General features: G+C 60.3%; 3 protein-coding genes across 3 annotated transcripts; 2 read left to right on the top strand and 1 right to left on the bottom strand.

The window, feature by feature from the left end:
- Positions 1–1,364: 1,364 nt before the first annotated feature.
- Positions 1,365–7,172, top strand: VOLCADRAFT_94916 (uncharacterized protein; the record flags this gene model as incomplete). The annotated part of the gene is made up of 6 exons (XM_002954027.1): positions 1,365–1,389; positions 1,635–3,058; positions 3,518–4,648; positions 5,025–5,246; positions 5,854–6,304; positions 6,724–7,172. 6 exons carry the CDS (start codon positions 1,365–1,367, stop codon positions 7,170–7,172), a joined length of 3,702 nt encoding a protein of 1,233 aa, XP_002954073.1.
- Positions 7,173–9,610: 2,438 nt separating this feature from the next.
- Positions 9,611–10,785, top strand: VOLCADRAFT_109916 (uncharacterized protein). Its single transcript, XM_002954028.1, has 5 exons — positions 9,611–9,643; positions 9,746–9,804; positions 10,017–10,103; positions 10,196–10,265; positions 10,374–10,785. Exons 2-5 carry the CDS (start codon positions 9,802–9,804, stop codon positions 10,424–10,426), a joined length of 213 nt encoding a protein of 70 aa, XP_002954074.1. The 5' UTR covers positions 9,611–9,643; positions 9,746–9,801; the 3' UTR covers positions 10,427–10,785.
- Positions 10,786–11,197: 412 nt separating this feature from the next.
- On the bottom strand, positions 11,198–13,127 carry VOLCADRAFT_82642 (uncharacterized protein; the record flags this gene model as incomplete). Its single annotated transcript, XM_002954111.1, has 3 exons — positions 11,198–12,246; positions 12,656–12,794; positions 12,957–13,127. The coding sequence occupies 3 exons, from the start codon at positions 13,125–13,127 to the stop codon at positions 11,852–11,854; spliced, it is 705 nt and encodes a 234-aa protein (XP_002954157.1). The 3' UTR covers positions 11,198–11,851.
- Between the last annotated feature and the right edge of the window lie 7,936 nt (positions 13,128–21,063).

The following is a 21,063-nucleotide window of genomic DNA, read 5'->3' on the forward strand; positions in this document are numbered from 1 at the left end:
TTATAAGCTCGCCGTGCAATTAGTTTCAGGCAGATTTTTAATCGGGCCATACTTGACTAAATTGTATGACAGCAGACAAAGGGAATCCGCGATTCAACCGCTTTGCAAGGGATGTTCATTCGTATCATTTATTGTTCCAAGATTTTCTTGCAGCTCGTAGCCTGTAGGCCGTACTGAGTGCCAGACGCTCTTACTGAGTCGCGCTATTAATGGAGTCGTCTCCTCACCGTGTTTTCTCGGCTGGACTTTGGGCTTAGACGCTTCTCATGTAATGCTATGTTGTCCCCCAGGGCCCCGCATATCTACCGGCTGGCCAACTTGAGTAACTTTATCTCTGCTGTCAGCCCTCGCCTCGGCCGTTATGGATCCTTTTGGACCGGCCGCCGGCTGCAAACTGCTACTGCAGACATGACTAAATAATGCTGAGCCGTCTGCTGCCGGCAAACGTACTATTTTCCCGGTCCTCATGTGGACGTGAGGGAACTGGCGGGATGAAGGCCTCTTACGAATTAAATGCCCTGTTGGTAGCAGGACACATCGATACCCAGCCAATGCATGATCCAGCAAAGCAAATCGTCCGTATACGGCGCAAAGTAAAATGAAAAAAGTTGAATGAGGTACATAAAGTTAGCCAATAGCGACTGACTGACTAGCTAAACGTTTCGGTGTCCTTGTACGCCAAGTGTCCTGAATAGACGTACACACTTGATCCCTTCCGTGCTTGACACAAGACAACAAAGACAAAGCCTCTGGACAGCATACCTTGGATCTATTCCTATGGCGATTTGTGATTCTTGAGTACAGGAAGCGAGTGATTTGTGCTGAGAAGTTAAATGGCCTTTGTCCAATGGTTACAACTTCATAACAAGCACAGCCCTGCATATGGGTAATCCTAAAAACATGTTGTTGTTGTGTAATCTATGGAAACTGAGAAGGGTTGCCGTTCCGTTATCTACGGTCGGTCGAGTCGCTTGCCGTAACTGGCAGAGATGCAAGCCAAGAAAGTTGCAGTGCTGACGGAACATATTGCATACATTTGCATCTAATTTGGGGATCTCCTCGCCGCTTTGTTGCTGAGGTTACCAGCAGCATAAGTCGTACTGCAAACCCGGTACCATTCGGGAAATCGTTCTTGATTACGTATGGTGTAACTTGATCAATGAAAGCAGGCTGAGTTTTAGCAAGAACAATACCTTATTGATGCTAGATCAGTAATTTCTACGAAAGGCTGCAGCACTGTCTGAGAACAATGGCCTTTCCAAGCTTGAGTTGCGAGCAGCTGTAAATCAATAAGTGGATAAGCTCTACAGGATCAACAGGAGCTCAGACCCGAAGCTTAGGGGCAACCCTCGGGGACGTCGTCAATGTCCGGGGTCGTCTGGATACCATGTGAGTGCATTCGGGTGACAGTACAAACTCAAGCTTACACGCCCTGCGGGTTTCTGTGTCGGGTCTTTACCAGAGCAGTTTGCGTACTGTTGGCTTGTAGCAGCTGATTGGAGTGTCCTTTTATAGCTTACAACGCGGCCGTGGTGACCCGTAAGGTGTTGACGAATGCTTAAGGATACAAGTTTGCTACAACCATTCGTAGAGAACTCCTCCTTTTCACGTTCCTGCTCCTCTTGTAATCGCAGCTGAGGATTGCCTCGCCAAGAAGCCTCTTCAAGAGCCGCTCAACTTGTATGTTCAACCCGAACCTTCACCTGAGCTGGATGAGAGGTTATTACGAGACTCTGGAGGCCCCGCGATGTCGCTACAGTACAAGGCGACCGACGGGGCAGCGCCCGGACTGAGTTCCATTGCCAGTGCAAGCCTGGAGACAAGAAAGGACTATAACTCTGAATTCCATCCCGCGTTATCCAGCTCGCCTTCCGCAGCGCACAGGGAGGCGCGAGTCGTCGCATTGTCAACCGCTGGTCGCAACGCTGATTCCCATGATGGTCGTCATTCTTCCCTAATAGGCTGTTCGGATTCCCAATCTCTACATTTTGTCAGCGGGCACACTGTCCTACTGGATCAGGAGCCTCTGTCGACTGAGTGCGACATACGCTTCCGGCAGCACTTCCCAGCGGACTCGACGCCGGCCATTCCTCCTCCGCCGCCTCCGCAGGAATCAAAACCATTTGAGCAACAACAAAATCAACACCTCTTTTCCTACGAACACCACCACCATCACCAACAACCGCAGCAGCAACAACAGCAACAGCAACAAGAACAGCAATCCGGGCTATCAGAGCGATCCTGGCCCGCGCAATCAGCTACCTGCCTTCACACGCCCGATCCCGATGCCACTGGCGCGCTGCCTAGCCTGCCCGGCTCCTTCGAGCCCATGCAAGCCGAGTACGGTGTCTGCAAAAGCCCCCCCTCTACCTGCCACACGCGCGAGCTACACGCTGGTGGGGAACTTGTCTCCGTTCACAGCCTGAGCCTCTCTGGACCCGATCACGATCTCCTAGACCAGCTCCTAGGCTCTGATCCTGGCGGTGCAAGCAGCCCTCCCCTCCTGGGGCCGTCGTCTTTCCTGGTCACAGAAACCTTTGTGGAAACAGCGCTGCAGCCGACTTTCTCCGACTACAGCCAGCGTCCGACGCCAGGCGTGACGGAGCCTATCGACGCGGAAGCAGACAGCGCCGCCCAGCAGCCCAGCAGGACGCGGCATCTGACGATCTACGAGACGCGGGATTCGAACCCGAATCCGAAACAGGGTAGTAGCGAACCAAACATTCAGCCGCCGTTGCTGAATGCTTACGGGGAGGCACTGCCCTTCAGCGCGCCACAGCCAGCGCACTACCGGTCGCTGCACCCGCCATGCCAATCGGGAGAGTTGGCTGCTACTTCACCCTGCCGTACAGCTATCGCCGCTACTGCTGGCGGCGCCTGTGTACAACCCTCCTCAGACAGCCCTGCCGCCGCGCATTTCGCTCAGCACCGGCAGCAGCAGCAGCAGAGTCCCGCCCAAGGTACTGGGCTCGAGGCCGGCGTGCAGCAGTGGGCCAGAGGCGGCCAGAGCAACAGCCGGGTAGACTATGAGGCCCAGGAGCTGTCGCAGCAGCGGCAGGTCCAACAACAACAGGTACAACAACAACAGCTGCAGCTGCAGGAAGAACAGCAACAAATGCAGCAGCAACAACAGCAGCAGCAGCAGCAGCATGCAAATTTATTGCAGCAGCAACAGCAGCAGCAGCAGCAGCAGCAGCAGCAACTGCTGCAGCACCAGCAGGAAATGCTGCAGCAACAGCAGCAGCAGCAGCAACTGCTGCAGCACCAGCAGCAGATCTCCGGCCAGCGGCCTCGCTCGGCCACTACGCGCGTCAGCATGTACGGCCTGTCCCGCTCGATGGCGCCACTGGACGAGCAACCCGGCCTTCTGGCCCCGGCGCATTCAGCTCCCGTGCCTGGATCTCACTCATCCCGTTACCTAAAGCCCAGCGGCCTCGTACCCGCGGCCTCCGGGGGCTGCACGGGCGGTGCGCCCTCGCCCATGCACACGGACATGTCACCGCCCAATCGGGTGCAGGGCTTTGCGGCCTTCGCCGGCGGCAACGGCGCCGTGGCAGAGGCCGAGGCAGGACCTAGCACCTGCGGCGCTATGGACGTGGCGCCTACTCCGTCGCCGTCTGCGGCCAACGCCGCCAGCAGCGCAGGCACCGTGTGCCCGCCGGGGCTAGTGCAGAGCAGTCCATCGGACTCCAGAGGCAAGCGACTGCGCCACCACCAGGCGGCCGACGGGCAGCAGCAGCAGCAGCTGGGGGGCGCCAACGCTCCCTCGGCAACACCAACGCCAGTGCTTTCTCCCTCGCACACCGCTGGCCCGCCGCCACCGCCGCCAGCTGCGGCAGCACGGCACGGTAGCCCCAGCAACCGCAGCCAAAGCGCCGGCGATCCCATGAGTGTCAGCGGCGTCGACAGCGCCGCCGCCATGTACGGCCAGAGCTCAGGGTACCCATACCCGTACGGCATTCCACCGCCGTACTCCATGCCGTACGGCATGCTGTACGGCGACCCGTACTATCATTCAAGTTATGGCTACCACCCTATGATGGACGCCCCGCCGCTGCCGCCGGCGCCGCCCAGCTGCCCGGACGCCCTGGCCGCTGGGGGCTACGGCGCGGCGGCGGTTGGATCGCACTATCCAAGCTACATGGCACCCAGGCAAAGGCTCTATCGCCGCTTCGTGAGCGGGCCCCACGGTCGTCGTGACGGTGGGGGGTCGGCGTCGGACCCGACGATGGCGGCGGCAGGGCTGCCTGGGGGTCCGGACTCTATGACACCCATTTGCGGCTACTCGGGGGCCTCTTCCGCCCCCACTGGGCCTACGCCGGGCGCCATTGCCTCCGCTTGCAGCGGCGGCGGCACCGGCAGCACCCGGGCAGTAGGCTCGGCGGTAAGGCAGCATCCTGGACAGTCATCGTCAGCCCCAATGGTTGAGGGGTCAGCGGCGGCGGCCGCCCGTCCCGGTGCAGCGAGTTGCGGCGGCGCCGTGTCGGTGATTGACGCTCCAGGGGGTCCCGCAGACCAGACCTCTGCCGGCGGCGCCGCGGCGCGTAACCAGCAGATGGCGACGCAGCAAGGTCGCGGTCGGCCGCCATCTGCGGGGCCGCAAGGGGTCCCAGGCAGCAGCGTCGGTTTCGACATGGAGAGCTCCATGGTGAGTGGGTGGTTGGGGTTTACCAAGGTTGGAAGTCGGATATTCACACACGGGGCGCGCGTGCGGATCCCCCGAGAACCCTACCCTTCCCTCACCCCGGGTGTTGATGGGGGCGGGATCATAGAGCCTGATTTCCCGTATGGGTTCCTTTTCGTTCGTTCCGTTCGGTTCAAATGGCTTTGGTTGGACGGGGGCATCCGTCTGCGTCTCTACGAGTCCATCTGTCGGTCTGTCTGTCGTTTGGGTTTGTGTAATCCTGGCTTTCGCTGTCTGTGCTTGTCTCTTGATTGCCAGCCCGCTTTGGTTAAAAAACACCCCCCTTTGCTTCCCGCACCTCGTGCTGCTGCTCGTCCGCACACGACACGACACCACACAGGCTGCTCGCGCTTGCCATGATCAGTTCGCCTCGGACGATATGGCGCTGCCGCTGCCGCGCTCCACTGTGGACGGTATCCGTCAGGAGCTGAGAGTGGTCACTCAAGAGTTCCTGCAGCGCCGGATGGACCTGGCCAGGACGAAGCAGATGCAGGCAGCTGCCGCCGCCGCCGCAGCGGCGGCCGCTGCAGCAGGCGGCGGGGCCCCCCGCTTGCAGCCTTCGGTAGGTGGGGCCGGTTGGCTCTGGCGGCAGAAGGCTTATCGATCCTGCTATGTACCGGCATACCGGCTTCCTGGCCTTTAGGTTTTGCCTTGATGGTTTTGTCCTTAATGTCGTACAGCCTGGGGAGACGATGCAGCGCTAGATGTAGCTGGGGGTGTGCTCTTGGGAGGGCCTCATCGGGCCGTTCTCGCCGCGAAGGGATGTATTTCTCCGGGGGCCATAATGCGAAGCGCCATTAGCGCATTTAGGGCTTGACTCCGAAGAAGAATGGACCCCAACCAAACTGGGCTGTGCACGCAAAGCCGGTCGAGGATTGAGAGTCAGCCCCCGGGGACACCTACACCACATTTTGTATCCCGTAATCCCCCCACCCGATCCTGATTCGCATTTCTTTGAGCTCCGGCGCGGACCGATCGGTCGGTTATGTTGTGTTGTGTAAACAGCTGAAGCAGGCTTTCCGTGCCTGTCTTAAACCGCGTCTCGTTCGTTTCCTAGCTCTTTCTTGAGGGGGTTTTATAGGACCCCTCGTTTGTCCTTTTGGGCCCCCCCCCAAATCATAATCTATTGCCCCTCCCGTCGTGTCGCCAACGCGGTGAAACCCTCGTAGAGCTCCTGGACCGCTGGCGACACGACGACTAGCATGACAGCTCCGACGGCCCCGGCGGCGGCGGCGCTCACCCAGCTGTACCCGCCGTACGCACATCACCCGCAGCACAGCGGTCCGCCATTGGACGTGTACTCCCACGGTACGGCATATCCGTCCGTGTTGGCGCCAGCGGCTGCTGGCAGCGGCGGCGTCGGCGGCAGCTCCGCACCACTACCGCACAAGCGCGGCGCGTTGGCAGGCCCGTCGGCTGGGGGCGCCGTGTCGCCCGTACGCGCACGGCCGGCACCGTCGGCACCAGCTGCGACCACGGCTGCTGCTCATTCGGCGCCTCTAAGTACGACACGCGGCGCTGCCGCTGCCGTACGCCGCAGCGCTGAGGGGTTCTCTAGCGACCCATCATCGGCGGCGCCTATGCAGATGATGACTTCGGAGCCGGGAGCCGTCGGCGCAGGTACTCAGGGACCAAGTGCTATGCGACAGCTCTTCCCGCCACCGGCAGCTGGCGGTGGTGGCGGCGGCGGCGGAGGAGGAGGACACCCTCCGGCAGCTGGCGTTACCGCCGCTGGGAAGCCGCCGCCAGCCGCAGCGACGCCAGCCGCCTCGGCTCCGTTGGGGCCCAGACCTGCTATGTCCGGCAAGTCATCGGCATCTGCGACACACAGCGTGTCGGTCGCCCAAACGGCGCCCATGCGCAGCGCCCCTGCGGCAGCGTCGCAGCAGCAGCAACAGCAAGGCGCCCAGCAGCAGCAGCAGCTGCAGCTGCAGAAGGGCGGCGCGCACGTGGGCGTGGGATCGTACCGGGTTGGTCAGCAGGGCAGTATGGCGGCGGAGGTGGAGGACGACGGGGAGGAGGTGCACGGGCCTCCGCAGCGCAGCAGTACGACACGTTCTTTAGGTCCGTCGGCCGGGGTCTCGTCCAGCACCTGCGGACCGCCGTCGATGGCGATGCCTCCTGGCTACTTCAGCGGAGCCGTGCCACCGTCGCCGTACGACTACCCACCTGGGTATTACTATCCGCCCTCGATGAGCACGTACGGCATGCGCATGTACGGCATGCCGCCTCCGAGCATGCCGCCGGGGTATCGGCCGCCGCCAAGCTCAGGAGTTCCAATGTACGGCATGCCGCCACCACCATCTATGTCGTATCCGGGTGCAAGTGCGGTGCCACCGCCGCCATGGCCGGATTATGGCCCTCCTCCAATGCCTGGGGCTCCGTTACCTCCACAGCCCGGGCCGGGAGGCTCTATGCCTCCGGGACCGTCCGGCGCAATGTCTGCAATGCACATGCGGGCCGGTTCGGTAGCTGGTGCAGTCAGTGATTACATGCAGCAACCAGCTGCCGGTCGATAAAATTGTTGGGAAAACTTTTCCAGTGCATAGAGGTTTAGGAAAAACGAAAAAAATGGAAATGGCGATTTGTACAGGAGTTTTTAGAGCCCTTCATTGATTCTATTGTATGGGCCGTTGAGAGAATGTCAAACGAAGGACGCAGCGGAGAAGTTCTCATTCGTGGTGTTGGCTTGGCCAGCTATAGTACAGCAGCAGCGGACCGGACGAGCGAATTGGCATGTGTGACTTCGTGATTTTTTGTTGTGTGGGCTCTCTCTGTGAAGAAGACGTTTTTCAGCATATCCCCGCGTTCTCTTGGAGACTCCAGCTGTCTATGGAGGTGATGGGCGCGTTTGTCTATCCTTGCACGTTCACGCGTTGTGCCTGCATCACCTTCCCCTTCCGATGCCTCGCTTGAAAGAATCCTTTATCTTGGTGCGCGAAACGACCTGGGCCGCGTTTGGAGCTCCTGGAACCGAATCGAGTCCCGAGCGAGCTATGAATATCCTGCCTATCGGCAGGCGCCTGGAGTGATCTCCAGGCTCGACGCTGTTTTGCTTTCCCCCTAATGTATCCCACGTTTAAATTAAAGGCCCGCCTTCGTCGTCCTGACGGAGTTCTCATGACGTTCGCGTATTCTGATCCCTGTCTTCACATCTTCACAGCGTTTGTGATCTTCTCTTTTTCCTTCCTATTTATTGTTGATAATTTGGAATGAATCGGAGGTTAAATGTCGGGAGCGGGCTAGAAAAGTTGCGTTCGATAGGCGGTTGAATAATTGAAGTGGTGACCCTTTCCGTGCTGGAAGGGGGCTTTTGAGATCCCTGGTGCTGCGAAGGTTGCATATGGGGTTAGAATTTTAATCGTGTGAGTTGTATCTGTATCTGTCTAGCAACAGCGTGCGACTTGTCTCAAGCGATTATGCGTGCACATACGCGTTCGAGTTCTCGGCGAAACGGAACTGGAGCCGTGTGTCCTCTGACGACCACGTTCAGGGGCGGCACTTAACCAGTCATCATCTATTTAACATTCATTTACCTGTAATGCTAGCTGCAAGGTTGAACTCCGCAGTGTCGTGCCTGTACCCAAGCCACCGTCTGTAGAAACCCACCGTCTCCGCATTCAGGATGATTTCTTAGGTCAGTTGTACCTGAAGCATAAAACTGTTTATGATATTTGGGAACACCTTTCCTGGGTTTGCAGCAACCGGACAAAGGATCAAAGGCGTCGGTAGCATGGTACGGCACTGTGGAGCACCGTCGTACAACAGAGCGGCATCGCTGAAGATGCAGGACCCGTTGTCGTGAATGGGCACTGGGAATATCCCCATGCTGGAAGTGTTTCTTTTCGCACGTAGATATTCCCGTGTATGTACGGTAAGTTATACGAACAAGGCTACCGCAGCAAGTAGGCAGCAAGCACCGTTCGGTCTGATCCAGCGAGCCACATTAAAACATAGTCAATCTGCATGTCGCACACCACATAAGGTTTCACAAGCCCAAGTGCGAATGCGTTGCACCCAGGGGAAGCACGAGAGCCTTTGCACAGGGCTTTGCGGTCACCAGAAGCCTGTGGACTGGCGGAGTGGAGTTCAAATTAAGACAGTTGGGCTGAGCCCGCCCGCTTCAGGCGCAGCCAAACCTGTAGATCATGCGCCACCCCCGAATATGCAAACCTAGTACTTCCCCTCTCCGTAAGCAAGTAACAGGCGTGCATACAAAGGGACAGAAACGGCGGCGCGCTGGAACACAAGGTATGGAGGATGGTCTTGCAGGTTTTCAGCTCTGTAGTGCATTTGATGTGGGTGCACAGTTGCACACCCTTGCATCCTGTACGCCGGGGTCGGCAGGGCAGGTGTAAGGGGGATATGTGGTGCAAATTGTGTTGCATTTGGAAGCTGCGTACTGTTGAGTGCCGAAAACATTTTCTTTGCCTAGTAGCTTCCTTTACGTATGGTCTTCTTTCCATCTGACCGGGAGAATGCAACAGCAACAATGACGTCAGGTGATTTCACAACGACGTTCTGGGGATGTTCGCGGGGTAGACAGGTACTTTGGCCTTAACTCCATTTCTTTGGACTTTCTCAGTTTCCCCATGCATGACCATTTTTTTCAATCCTCAGTGAAAATCCCTGAACACGTCTTATGGCGGACACACTTCTTCGTCCCATTGCCTTCAACGCCAGAGACCTATCAAAAAACTATAAAACTCTAAAAAGAAGGTAGGGAGTTAATGATACAAATGATTTATACATCTTCGATAGCAGAAGGAACCCACCACTGCAACTGTGGTCTCCTGCCCGTTGCATGAAGTCCATAGCACGCTGCAGCCTGACTCGCAGGTTTGCATACAAGTATGGAATGCGTGTGATCAAGGCGTAACCTACTCTGGGTCCTTCCGCAGGCAGATTTGCAACAGCTAGGAGTCGTAAACGTCGTACTGTAAGGGACACGTCCCACAGGTTAGTTCAAAAATTGCTACATTGCTTGCCATGTTTTTGAGGGCAACTGTGCAACTTACTTATCACAACAATAACATTTAATACTAACGACGAAAGCCTTAGGTCCGGGTTTGCTGTGACTTCTTCCAACGCACCACATTGGACTTCAATAGGCGAGAATGGTGCGTATTTCCTCATTCCCAATTTGAACTTGCTGCAAGTTTTACCTGCTGTAATTTGTTCAGCAAACTTCACTTCCCTAAGGTTTCACCCGTATTATCTAGAGCTCGAGAGCGAGCAAGACTCCACCGTTAGTTATGTCCATAGAGACTTGAGGCTGAAAGACAACGCACCACAAACGTACAAACGCAACCCTCTATCTGCATCTTCGCAGACTGTGTCCAAGCGCGTCGCCAATGCGAAGAGTGGCAAGTTCCACCAGGGCGTCCATAAGCGTGGCCTTGCGGACGAGACCAAGCAGGTATGCACAATAGTTGGTATGCTTGCCATAGCCAGTTCGTTCTGCCTGCACGCAGTTGCTGATCTCGGCCGCTTCTGCTTTTCCTTATGCAGAAGAAGTCGAGCAAGCTGCCTGTGGGACCTGTGATGCTGGGATTCTTCATTTTTGTTGTCATTGGTTCAGGTGGGTTTTCTGGAAGTCGGACCTCCGCAGCTTGCATGCGGGACGCTGATGGCTCTCGACTCAGTGAGCACGTTTTCCTGACGATGCCACCTGTTGCTTTGTTCGCAGCTATCCTTCAAATCATCCGGCAGGCCACCAACCCTCGAGAGCTGCCAGCCTGACGGTCTTCCTTGGACAGCTCAGAGCTCTAGACAAGATGACGGGCTTAGAGGGGGGGGCGGATGTATATATTGGGGACAGCTACTGCTCTAGCGTACGACTGGTTTCTCGTGCCGTCGTGCACAGCAGGAAATGCTGAAATAATGGCTAGGGTACCAAACCCAGGAACCTGCGAAGGTGCATGTATAGCATCTAGTTTGCCAACAGACAGGACGTAGATTGACCTCGTGGCACAGAAATTGTACTTACGACCCTTGTATTACTTCTATTGCGGCAGCTTTGCCAAGGGTACATGCAGTGATGTGTGTAACTGCTTGAACTTTTTATGTATTATACGATTTGTAAAACACTGTTGTTCTCATGCTCCCATCAGCGCGACTGTAACCTGGGGACGGGGTTTGGTGTAGTTTACCTACACCATACTACAGACATTAGCCGGCATGCATGCGACTCGTTGCAGTCATACTGCATGCCTTGTCATTCAAATGCGACCCACGAGGGCTGACAGGCCGAGAGAGGTCCGAGACTTCGCGGCCCTCTGGCCTCGTTAATCCAGGATCACGTTTCACGCATCTTTGCACTGTGCGCTCACGACATTCCATAGGGAAAACGAAATCGCAATTCTGTTAGGACAACCTTGCATCGTGCTCAAGGATACATACAAAACGTACCGCATGGGACGGACGTCAACACCCTTGTACTAGCCTGCCGCTACCTACTACCCTAAGCTTCTGTACAGGCTTCACTATGCCTCATGCTGCTTGAATCCGAGTGGGGCAACATATGCCACAGGAAATGCAGATTCGCGAGTACGCCTGCAACTTCTCAAATGCTCACGAATGATCAGAATCAAGATGCTAGATGAAGCACCATCAGCAATCTTGTGTATTCACTCAGTCCTCTTGTGTTTCCCCCCCAATCCTCAAGTACCAAATAACTACATGGTTGCCGCCACGCCAGTGCAGGGATTTCCTCTCATCCGTGATTGCCTTAATTGTGGTGGTGGGCGAGCACACCAACATGGCTATGGCTCGCAAGCAACCGACATAAAAAGCCCACATAATGAAAGCACTTCACACAACGGCTTTGCCTTCGCACAAAGGACCTGGCCCCGGCACACACACACGCGCTGACGCATAGACACCAACCTTCCCACGATAACTGGAGTTGCTCCTTCAGTACGAAAACTGGGTCCGAATAAAGGATTGCGCGCTCCACCATAATACCTCAGCCTCCGACACGCATCCCACGTCACACGCCCTTCAGCAGCACTCCCGCTGCAAAGCAAAACCCGCCCCGACCCATTAGAATCCACACCGCAACTGCCGGGCTGCTTCCGGGCAGTAACCACGCGGCGGGCAATGACCCGCCATAGGATTAGATACACAGGGGAAGAGATACACAATTGCACGCCAGCCAGGACGCTCCTAAACCTGCCGATGATGCTCCGGATCCCCGCCTGCAACCGCAACCGTGGCGGCCCCTGCAGCTGGCCTCGCTAGGCCGTCCCCATGCCCGCCAGCCGTCGCCGTGACGGCTGCCGCCGAGCCCCCGTGCACCGAGCCCGTGCCGCCATGGCCTGGCTGCGACAGCTCCCGCACACTAGCCAGACGCTCCAGAACCTGCGACATGGATGGCCGGTTGCGCGGGTCCTCGTCTACACAGTCGCGTACCAGTGCCTGCACGGCGGGGTCAATGCCTGACGGCAGCCTGTCTTGCAGCCGCAGGATGCCATGCACCACTTGGAAGTCAACCTGGGCCTTATTCAAGCCGCCGTACAGCTGGTCGTCCACCCAATAAGCCAACTGGTACAGGATGACGCCTGTGCGGCACACGCATGGGTACGGGAAGCATGGAAACACGGGCGGTGGCAGCAGTTGCGTTGGAGGCGGCAGTAGTGGCCTAGAAAGTACCAGAAATAGTAACAGACATATTGTACGACGGCAACTGAGAGAGCAACAGGCGCATGGGACATGATAGCGTCATGCGCTGCCATGTGTTTCCATTGCGGCCATAATCCGCGGGGAAGGAATTGACCCGGAGATGGTCAAGAGCACGGGTGGACATCCTTCCTGGGTAGTAGATAGGAAATCTGACTTGGGGTTATTACTGCCAGGTCCTTGGGACCTTGCAACTTCTGCCGACGATGGCGCCGCTTGCAAATGTCAGAAGGGGCAACATCGCTATGAAGTCATCAACAACGCTGACAAGAACTCGCTCGTAGCTCTTACCGTACGAGTACACGTCAGCTTTCTCGTCGTACGGTTGGGCGCGCAGCAGCTCAGGCGCCATCCAAAAGGCGTGTCCCGCTGCACTGCTGGATTGCACATCGTTGCCGGCCAGGATGCGGCTCAGCCCAAAGTCGCAGATCTGCGGGGTAGCAAAAAAGCGCGGGGTTGGTTCGTGGTTGTTAATCAAATTCCCGGAGGAGCCATCGCACAAAATTCCTTCTCGCAGCGGTAATAAAGGCGGCGAGAGCTGGCCGGTTCCTTTTGCGTGCCTAGTTCGGAGTTCGTCAGTACTTGCCTTGACGCCCAGTGACGGCGCGGCCTCCAGCAACACGTTGTTGGGTTTGAGGTCCCGGTGGATAACCCGCGGGCCCGGCAGGCCGTGCAGGAACGCCAGGCCCTCCGCCAACTGCCGTGAAATGGTCGCGCGCCGCGCCGGGGTCAGCCAGCTCCGACGCAGCCGCTCCGATTGCATGACGGCCTGCGCGGGGGTGTCAACACACGCCGATGGGAATGCAGCCATCCACGCAGCCCGCAGGCAACCGCGCATCAAGCGCCCAACGGGAAACCCAAGCTCAGGTCATACTGAGAAGCAGATACTCTTAAAAACGGGCGAATCCGGACCGCAGCGCGCTAGTGCTGGCTGGCGTGGGCTGCTTGGCGTAGTTTGGCTGTTAAATGGGATAAGTTACCCTAAGCCCTAATCCCCTTGCTTGCGCCCTGCGCTGCGCTTTTCATCCCTCCTGCCCCTTTTGGAATTTCACCCAAACCGGAACCCATTCTTCATTTTGCTTCATTAACGGCGCACGCGGCGACAGACAGTTTCCACACGTACCTGCAAGGTGTGCGGGTAATAGGCCATCACAAGACAAATCCCCTCGCCCGGCAGCCGCACGCTCCCAAGCATTCGTGCGATGCGCTCGTGGGGCGGCAGCGCCGCCAGGATCGCCACCTCACGCTCCAGGGACGCCGCCTCACGAACCGCCTCCGGATTTTCCTCCTCCTCCGCCGCCTCCTCGTCGCCGTCGCCGCGGCCGCCGCCGCTACGGGGACTGGGGCGCCGCCGCCGCATCACCTGCTTGATCGCCACGCGCGCGCCGCACCATGTACCCTCGAACACGGCCCCAAAGGCACCCTGCTCGATGAGCCGTCCCCGGGCCAGCTGCTCCGCGCTAATCCGCCAACGCTCCGCCAACAGGGGTAGGTGCTGGATGTCCACGTCGCGGCCGCGACCTCCGAAGCAACCCTCTGCATCCGTGGCTGTCCCGTCGCTGTCCTCATCTTCGCACGTGTCGTCACCGGCTTCATCCGCCTCACCTTTTCCCTTCCCCTCCTCCTTCTGCGCTTGCACCTGCGCAATGTCCGCTTCCTCTTGAAGCTTTGCCGCCGCGACGATGGCGGACGTTATGGATGCTGCCGGCCGTTGCTGCTGCTGCTGCTGCTGGTTCTCTTGCCGCTGCTTGCTCTTGCGCGAGCCGGCACGCTGAGCCGCCTGTGCGCTTCGGAGTAGGCGAAAGATGGCAGCGTGCTGCCCTGCGTACTGCTGAGCCTCGCGGTCGAGCGCATCCGTTGCGGAGGGATCCAGTCCTGCAGCCCAACACGTGTGAGCGCCGCACGATTCGGGAGGGCAGGTAGCAGGCAGGTTACGGAGGAAAAGAAAAGAGCCTAAGGTGCATCCATGGGGCTGCAAAGTGCGTGGGGAAATGCGCAATTCCCTTCGTCCATAAAACGACAAAGCTCCTCAACTCCGTGCTAGCAGGCGCCCTCCTCCTCCTCCTCCCGCTTGCTCTTCCTCCTCCGCCCCTCCTCCTCCTCCTTCTCCTCCTCCTCGTCCCTGCTCTTCCTCCTCTCCATATCGGAGAGGACCGAACTACTCTAAAGAACAGCAGGACTCCGTTTTGATAATGTAAAAAGGGAGCCTAGCTTGGCAACCTAGCTGCCCTTACCTCGCTCTAAAAGCAGTTGAACCATCGCCAAGTTGCCCGCCCTGGCGGCTAGCATGAGCAAGGTACGGCCTCGAGGATCCCGTACATCCAGTACGGCACCCACATCTGATAGAACCCGCACGATGGCCACGTGCTCGGGGCTGCGTCCATACTTGGCTGCTCGCGGGACAGGGGGAAGGGCGGGACAACGAGGATAGCGCGGGAGGAGGGAACGGTGATGGCGGCGGTGGGGAGGCAGGGAAACGAAAATTGGCTGGCAAGGCGGCACCAACAGGAAGCCAAACAACAAACAAAGACACCATCCATCAAGGCTGTGCTGTGACGAAGGGGTTTCCTATTTTTAACGTAACGGGGTTGCTATCCGCAGCAGGAGACGGGTCAAGCCGCGGGGGGAAGGCCCCATCCCGGTGGGGAGACGGTGCTGTGACGTGATACTGCCGGCACAGCGCCTCCTCCTCCTCGTCCTCCGCCCCCAACTCCGTCTATCTAGTGCCAAGCCCACCTGCGAGCATGGCCGGTGTCGAGCCATACTTGCTCTTCCTGTCGGGTAGGCAAGTGAGGTCCAGCAGCAGCCGCACCACTTCCGCCTGACCCGCCAGCGCCGCGAAATGCAGCGGCGCCCAACCGTCCACATCCACTTCATCGGGCGAGAAGCCCTTCAGCCGGACGAGCTGCTGTAGCACGCGCACGTTGCCGGACCACGCTGCGAAGTGCAAGCTGGTCATGGAGGGCTGAGGGGGGACGGGACGGGGCGGCGGCGGGGGGAGCCCAGCGATGCAGGGTGGTGGGGCACGGGGGGAGAGGAGGCGGCGGCATGGCGGAGATTTCACAGCAGGTGGCAGGTGACACGACAATATGGAAGCAGGCGGCGCGGAGTGGCTGGCAGGGAGTAGGGACAGAGGCACCAGCAGCAGCACCAGCAGCAATAAGCAGGTACGTTGGCGCAGAGGGAAAGAGAGAGAGAGAGAGGAAGGGAGAAGCACGGAAGAGCAGAATCTGATTATGAGCAAGAAAAGGTTGCAAAGCCAATGTCGCGCCGCACTATCGTGCCCCTTACTTTGCAGAGCCACGGCGTCTCCGGGTCCTCGTGAAGCATTTGCTCCCGGATGAGCATGCCGTCGATGTTGGAGGTGCAAGTACGGCAGGTGTACGGCTCCGGTGGACCACCGCTGTCGCCACCGTTGACGCCGCTGGCCACCCTAGAGCAGCAGCGCCATTTGAAAACGAACGAGCCGCACTGCAGCCCCACCAGCGGCGTCAGCGGCACGTTGGCTGGCAGGTCCGACAGTCGGCCGCAGTAGCGACCTAACGCGAAGGGAAGAGGACATACATACATATACACATACATACATACATACATAATGTAATACAAGTCACACATACATACACGAGGACAAACCCGGAGGTAAAGAAGGACACGGGATGGGGTCGGGAGGAAGGACGAGAGAGGGACCGGCCGGGACCGTTCCCGCTTATTCATAATCCCCGCGGCTTCCCTCTCGACCCGCACCGCACCCCACCCACCGTTGAGCGTGAACGCCACGCTGCGGCCGCGGCGGTTCCAGAACAGCGCCACGGTATCTCCGCTGCGCGCCTCCAGCCGGGTCGCCGTGCCAAGACCCGCCACCAGCACGCCACCGCGAAACGCCTGACCGTCGCGAATACAAGCTACGTGAGTGAACGGGTGGTTGATCACCGCGCACATTGGGACGGGTATTAACCCCGGTGCGCCAGCGGCGCCTGCAACCCCCGCGGGCGCGCGGCTCGACGGTGCGCCGGCTGGAACCGGCGCCGCCGTCGACGACGTCGACAGACCAGACACTGTAGCCGACGGGCCTGCCGCCAAGCCGCTGCCGCTGCTGTGACTGCTGCTGCTGGCGGCGGCGGCGGCTGCGACGGCGGGTGCGGCCACAACCTCCGGCCGCGGACCCAGGCCTAGCCATACATGCCCCCCGGCAGCGCCTGCAAACCATGCAGCGAAGAGGCAACCCGATATGTCCGATATAGGCGGCGTCATTGCACCTTGAGTAATGTGGAAGGCTAGCGCATTTGGTACAGATGGGCAAAGTTCATACGGCAAGGCAGTGGATGGTGGCCGATGCAATAACGTCACGGGTGACATCTCACGCGCAGATGTCTCAGCGGTTTCCTCAAGAAGCGCAAAGGCAAACGGGAAAGCGCCGCCCCCTTTGCCTTCACAGCGCAGAATTTCTAGAGACAGAGCTGCCTACCCCCCAAGGGCCCGCAGCCCCGCCCAAGGCCCCCCAAGGCGCTCTCACCCGCCTCCACGACCACAAGCTCAGCCACTAACCAGCCCGTGCTGGGGTCCGGCTCGCCGGGCCAGTACAGCCATGCCCGATTGGTGTGGTTGGGCGTTTGTGTACGAAATGCCGTATGGGCCTCGTCCCATTGGACGAGCCCAGGGATTAAGGGGGAGCCCACTGGCGTGGCCGCCGGCGCGGCGGCGGCGGCGCCAGGGCAGCGCAGCGGCAGCAGAGGCGGAGCTGTACGACTGGAGGAGTCGGTGGCAGCGGCAGCAGCAGCGGACGCGCTGTCCGATGGCGGCGAGGAGCTATGCCCGCCGTTGAGCTGCTGCAGCAACAGCAGCTGTCGGTGTGAGGGCTGATGCCGTGGCGGCGTGTGGGTGAGGTTGAGGTGGGAGGCAGGACCCAACGGCACCGCTGGCGCCGCTGTCACGGAAGGGATGGTGCCGGTGCGGGCGGTGGCGGCGCGCGACGGCGGCGGCCGCGGGCCGGCGGCGCCTCCGCCGCAGCTACCGCCGCCGTCGATCACCTCCGAGGAAGATGAGGCTGGTGCCGGAGGCATCTGCCGTGACGGCGACGGCGACGGGTTCTTGCTTTGGGCGGAGGACACCGCCTGATGTCCGTACCAGGAGTAGTACGGCAGGCACGGGACACAGGCCAATGGGCACTGGGTGAGCGTGTGCGTCATCCTCGTCCTTCCCCTCCGAACCTCCCACTACCGCATTCCATTACCAGCTTCGCAGCCCGTGGGGATGGGGTCGCGGTTTGGCAAACATAACCTACAACGTCATGCGCATCCTCCCGCCTGACCCATATCCTGCGTTATCTATAGGGTTCCCCGCACCCCACTCTCCACCATACCTCCTAACCTTCCTAGCAACCTTTTCTTAGCAACCTGTTTGTGCACCTACCTATTTAGAATTTGGATTTGGAATTGAACATCTGGATCTCCTAAAACCATTTTTCACTATATTTTTCACTATGCCGTGCAAATTGAAAACCTGAGGACTACTAGCAGGGTGCTCTCCCACTCACCGCGCCAACCACACCCATGTTCGCCGTGCTGTTCAGCTGGTACGCCACAGCAGCCGCCGCACCTCGCCCGCCGCCTCCGCCAGGCGCCAGCACTAGCACTCCGCCGTTATGGCCCTGCGGCGGCAGCGTCGCCAGCAGCGCCTCCGCCAGCGCATGTCGCTGCAGCAAGATGGCACGGTTGAGCGCCGAGAAGCCGCACGGACTGTTAATGGCGGAAACGATGCACAGCGACGCCGCGGGGTCGCTGGGCGGCCCCGGCAGCAAGCTGTCCTGCAAGCAGTGTTGATGCAACGCGGCGACGGTAACGAAAGGTGTGGCGCTGCCGCCGCCGCACACTGCCGGCACAGTTGCGGGCGGAGTGGCCTCGGCGCCCGTCGCAGCCGCCGCCGTCGCCGCTGCTGCCGCGAATTCGTCGCCAGAAAAGGGACCGTGTGCTCCCGTCGCGGGCTTGGACACATCGCTGTCTGCAGTGGCGGCGGCCTGCGGCAACGGTTGGCACGATGCTGGAGGCAGCATGGGCCGCACGGCTGCCGCAGCTGCGAAGGGCGACGGCTTCGTCGTCACGATGAAAGGGGACCGCCTGATGGTTGCGGTGACGGGAGCGGCGACGGACGCAATAGACAGCCCTGCGGCCGTCTGGCAGGCTTGACCTTCAACGCTCATATCTGTGATAACCCCGGCATCACTGGTGTTGGTTGCGTCCTCAGCCGCCGCATCTACCCTAAGAACCGCTGCTGCCGCCGGCACAGCTCTGCCGCCGGCAGCGGCACCACCCGCCGCTGCGGCAGCACAGCCCGCTGCCGTACATCCGTCGCCATCACCAACCGTAGCCGTAGACCGAGTTGCAACTGCCGCCACCACGCCGCTTTGCCCCGCCGCGTTTGCCGCGTTGACAACGGCGGCGGCACCTGCAGCTGCTGCCGCTGCGGCTGCGAGGGCACTTGGCGTATGGAACGGAGACAGACGGTGGTGTGTGGAAGGATTATTGCTGAAGGGGGACGTACGGGTCCGCGTGGCGGCCGGTCCCGCGAGCAAGTGCGCCGCGTAAGCAAGCGCAACGGACGGCACCGTGGGGCCGTTGACGCCGCCAGGCTCCTGCCCGTAAGAAGTAGGGACCAGCGGCGACAGACCCGAGGCTTGGTGGCCGAGGCCAACGCCATTCTCCTTCGCTGCTGCCGCGACACCGCCGCTCGCTATTCCTCTTTCGCATTTCGCGTTCGGCATTATCACTACCTCTCCGGCCCCGTCTGCAGACGGTCCCGGCCGTGCGGCAACGCCTTCCGGTACAACAACGCTATCTGCAGGGCCACTACTAGACGACGCAGCGGCAGCCTGCACCCCACCAGCTCCCAGTCCGATGCCTGAATCGCTCGCAGCCGTATGCTTGATAGCAGACAGCGGTCCTGCATGCTCCGGCGCTTTTGGCGGTCCCACAACTCCAGATGGGGCTGCTGCTGCTGCTACTGCTTCTTCTTCTTCTTCTTCTTCACAGCCAATTGTTGCCATTCGGTTTGGAGCCGATTCGGTTGTGCCGCCGCCGCCGCTGCCGCCGCCGCCGCCGGACTCGCAGGTGCCGATCGCGGGCAGCGCACGTGGCGGTGGGATTGCCGCGGACTGATGCTGTGCCGTCGGTGTGCCGGAGGCTCCTAGCGCACAGGCGCCGCCTGGCGGAAGGCCATTGTTGCGCCGTACGGGGTCGTGCAGCAGACGGATGAAGGTCTGCAGTACGGCCAGCGCCTGTGCCTCGTCCAGGCGCATAATGCCGCTGCCGCCGCCATTGAGGCCGTGGAATCCCCCGCTGACGCCGCTGGGGCCCTGCAACGGATCGACCACCATCGCCGTAACCGCGCCGCTGCCGCCATCGCGTGTCGTACGGGAGCCGCCACCATCAGGGCTGCCGCCGCTGCGGCGGCCGCCGCCGCCCTCCTCCGACTCCGTGCCCGTCGCGTCAGTGGCCCATTGCGTGTCATCCAGGTTCTGGATGCCGCTGCCGGCGCCCACCACGCTGCTGCCCTGCCGCGAGTCGTCGCCCGCCACTGCTACCGCCAGATCGTACGGCGTACGGCCGCAGGCATCCATGGCATGCGGGTCGGCACCCAGCTCACTGACCAGCATTTCGATCGCAGTCACGTCACCGCGTCTTACGGCGCAGTGCAGCGGCGTCCAGCCTTCGCAGCCCACCGGCGCGTGTGGCGCCGCCTCCGCACGAGAGTCGACGCCGCACCCTCCCGCCACCAGCACCCGCATCGCCTCCAAACGCCCCGTGGCAGCGGCGAGGTGCATTGCAGTGAAGCCCTCGGCGTCCCGGATCTGCCGCTGGTGCGGCGTTGAGTGGCCCAGTAGCATGCTAATCATGGCGGTGTCGCCGAGCAGCGCCGCCAGGTGGAGTGCCGTACGGCCCAGCGGGCCCCGAGTGTCGAATGGGAAGACCAGGTGCAGCAGCCGACGAGCCGAGTCCACGGCGCCGTGTTGTACGGCGACGTGCAGGGCTGTGAGTCCGGCGACGTTAGCACGCAGTAGCACCGTTTGTGCAGCGCGGAAGCCTGCCTGCTGGACTGCGTGGCGAAAGAGGACTTCGATAACGGGGGTGTGATTACCGGACGCGGCGAGGTGCAGCGGCAGGGCACCCTCCGGTGCCGCCGACACGAGCGACTGATCGGCGCCGGCCTTGAGCAGGAGGCGGCAACAATCGGCGTGACCCAGATGTGCAGCCTGATGCAACGCGGTGCGACCAAGAGCGTCTGGCGCGTTGACGCCGCAGCTGGCTCGGACGGGGACGTGCGGCGTCACCGGGGGCGCGGCACCGCCGGCGCTGCTGCTGCGGCTACTGTTGCCGCTGGCGAGCTCCGCGGAACTGGCGCCCATGTGCGGCAGCAACTGCCGCATGGTCGCAAGGTTGGCGCGCGAGACTGCATAGTGCAGTAGCGACCAGCCGCGGGCATCGCGCAGGTGCAGTAGCTCTGGCTGCGGCCGGCTGGAGATGATGATGCCTAGGAAGGACACAGCAACGCTGGTAAGACTGCTGTGGCCCAGGATGAGCCGAAGTAGGCTGTCGTTGCGCTCCGCGGCAAGGTGCAGGGGCGACGGGCGGCAGGGAGGCGGGCCGGGAGCGGTGGCCAGGTCCCAAGGAGACCCCGGTGCCCGCGAAGGCTCGCCGCCTGGCTTC

The sequence above is a fragment of the Volvox carteri genome (genome assembly GCF_000143455.1).
Source record: "Volvox carteri f. nagariensis unplaced genomic scaffold VOLCAscaffold_40, whole genome shotgun sequence".
In the NCBI taxonomy this organism is placed as follows: domain Eukaryota; kingdom Viridiplantae; phylum Chlorophyta; class Chlorophyceae; order Chlamydomonadales; family Volvocaceae; genus Volvox; species Volvox carteri.

What these genes read in the sequence shown, in the direction of transcription:
- VOLCADRAFT_109916 (XM_002954028.1), top strand. An exon ending in TTGCGGACGAGACCAAGCAG is followed by an intron (nt 10,104 to 10,195) that starts GTATGCACAATA and finishes TTCCTTATGCAG; the next exon opens with AAGAAGTCGAGCAAGCTGCC. An exon ending in TTTTGTTGTCATTGGTTCAG is followed by an intron (nt 10,266 to 10,373) that starts GTGGGTTTTCTG and finishes CTTTGTTCGCAG; the next exon opens with CTATCCTTCAAATCATCCGG.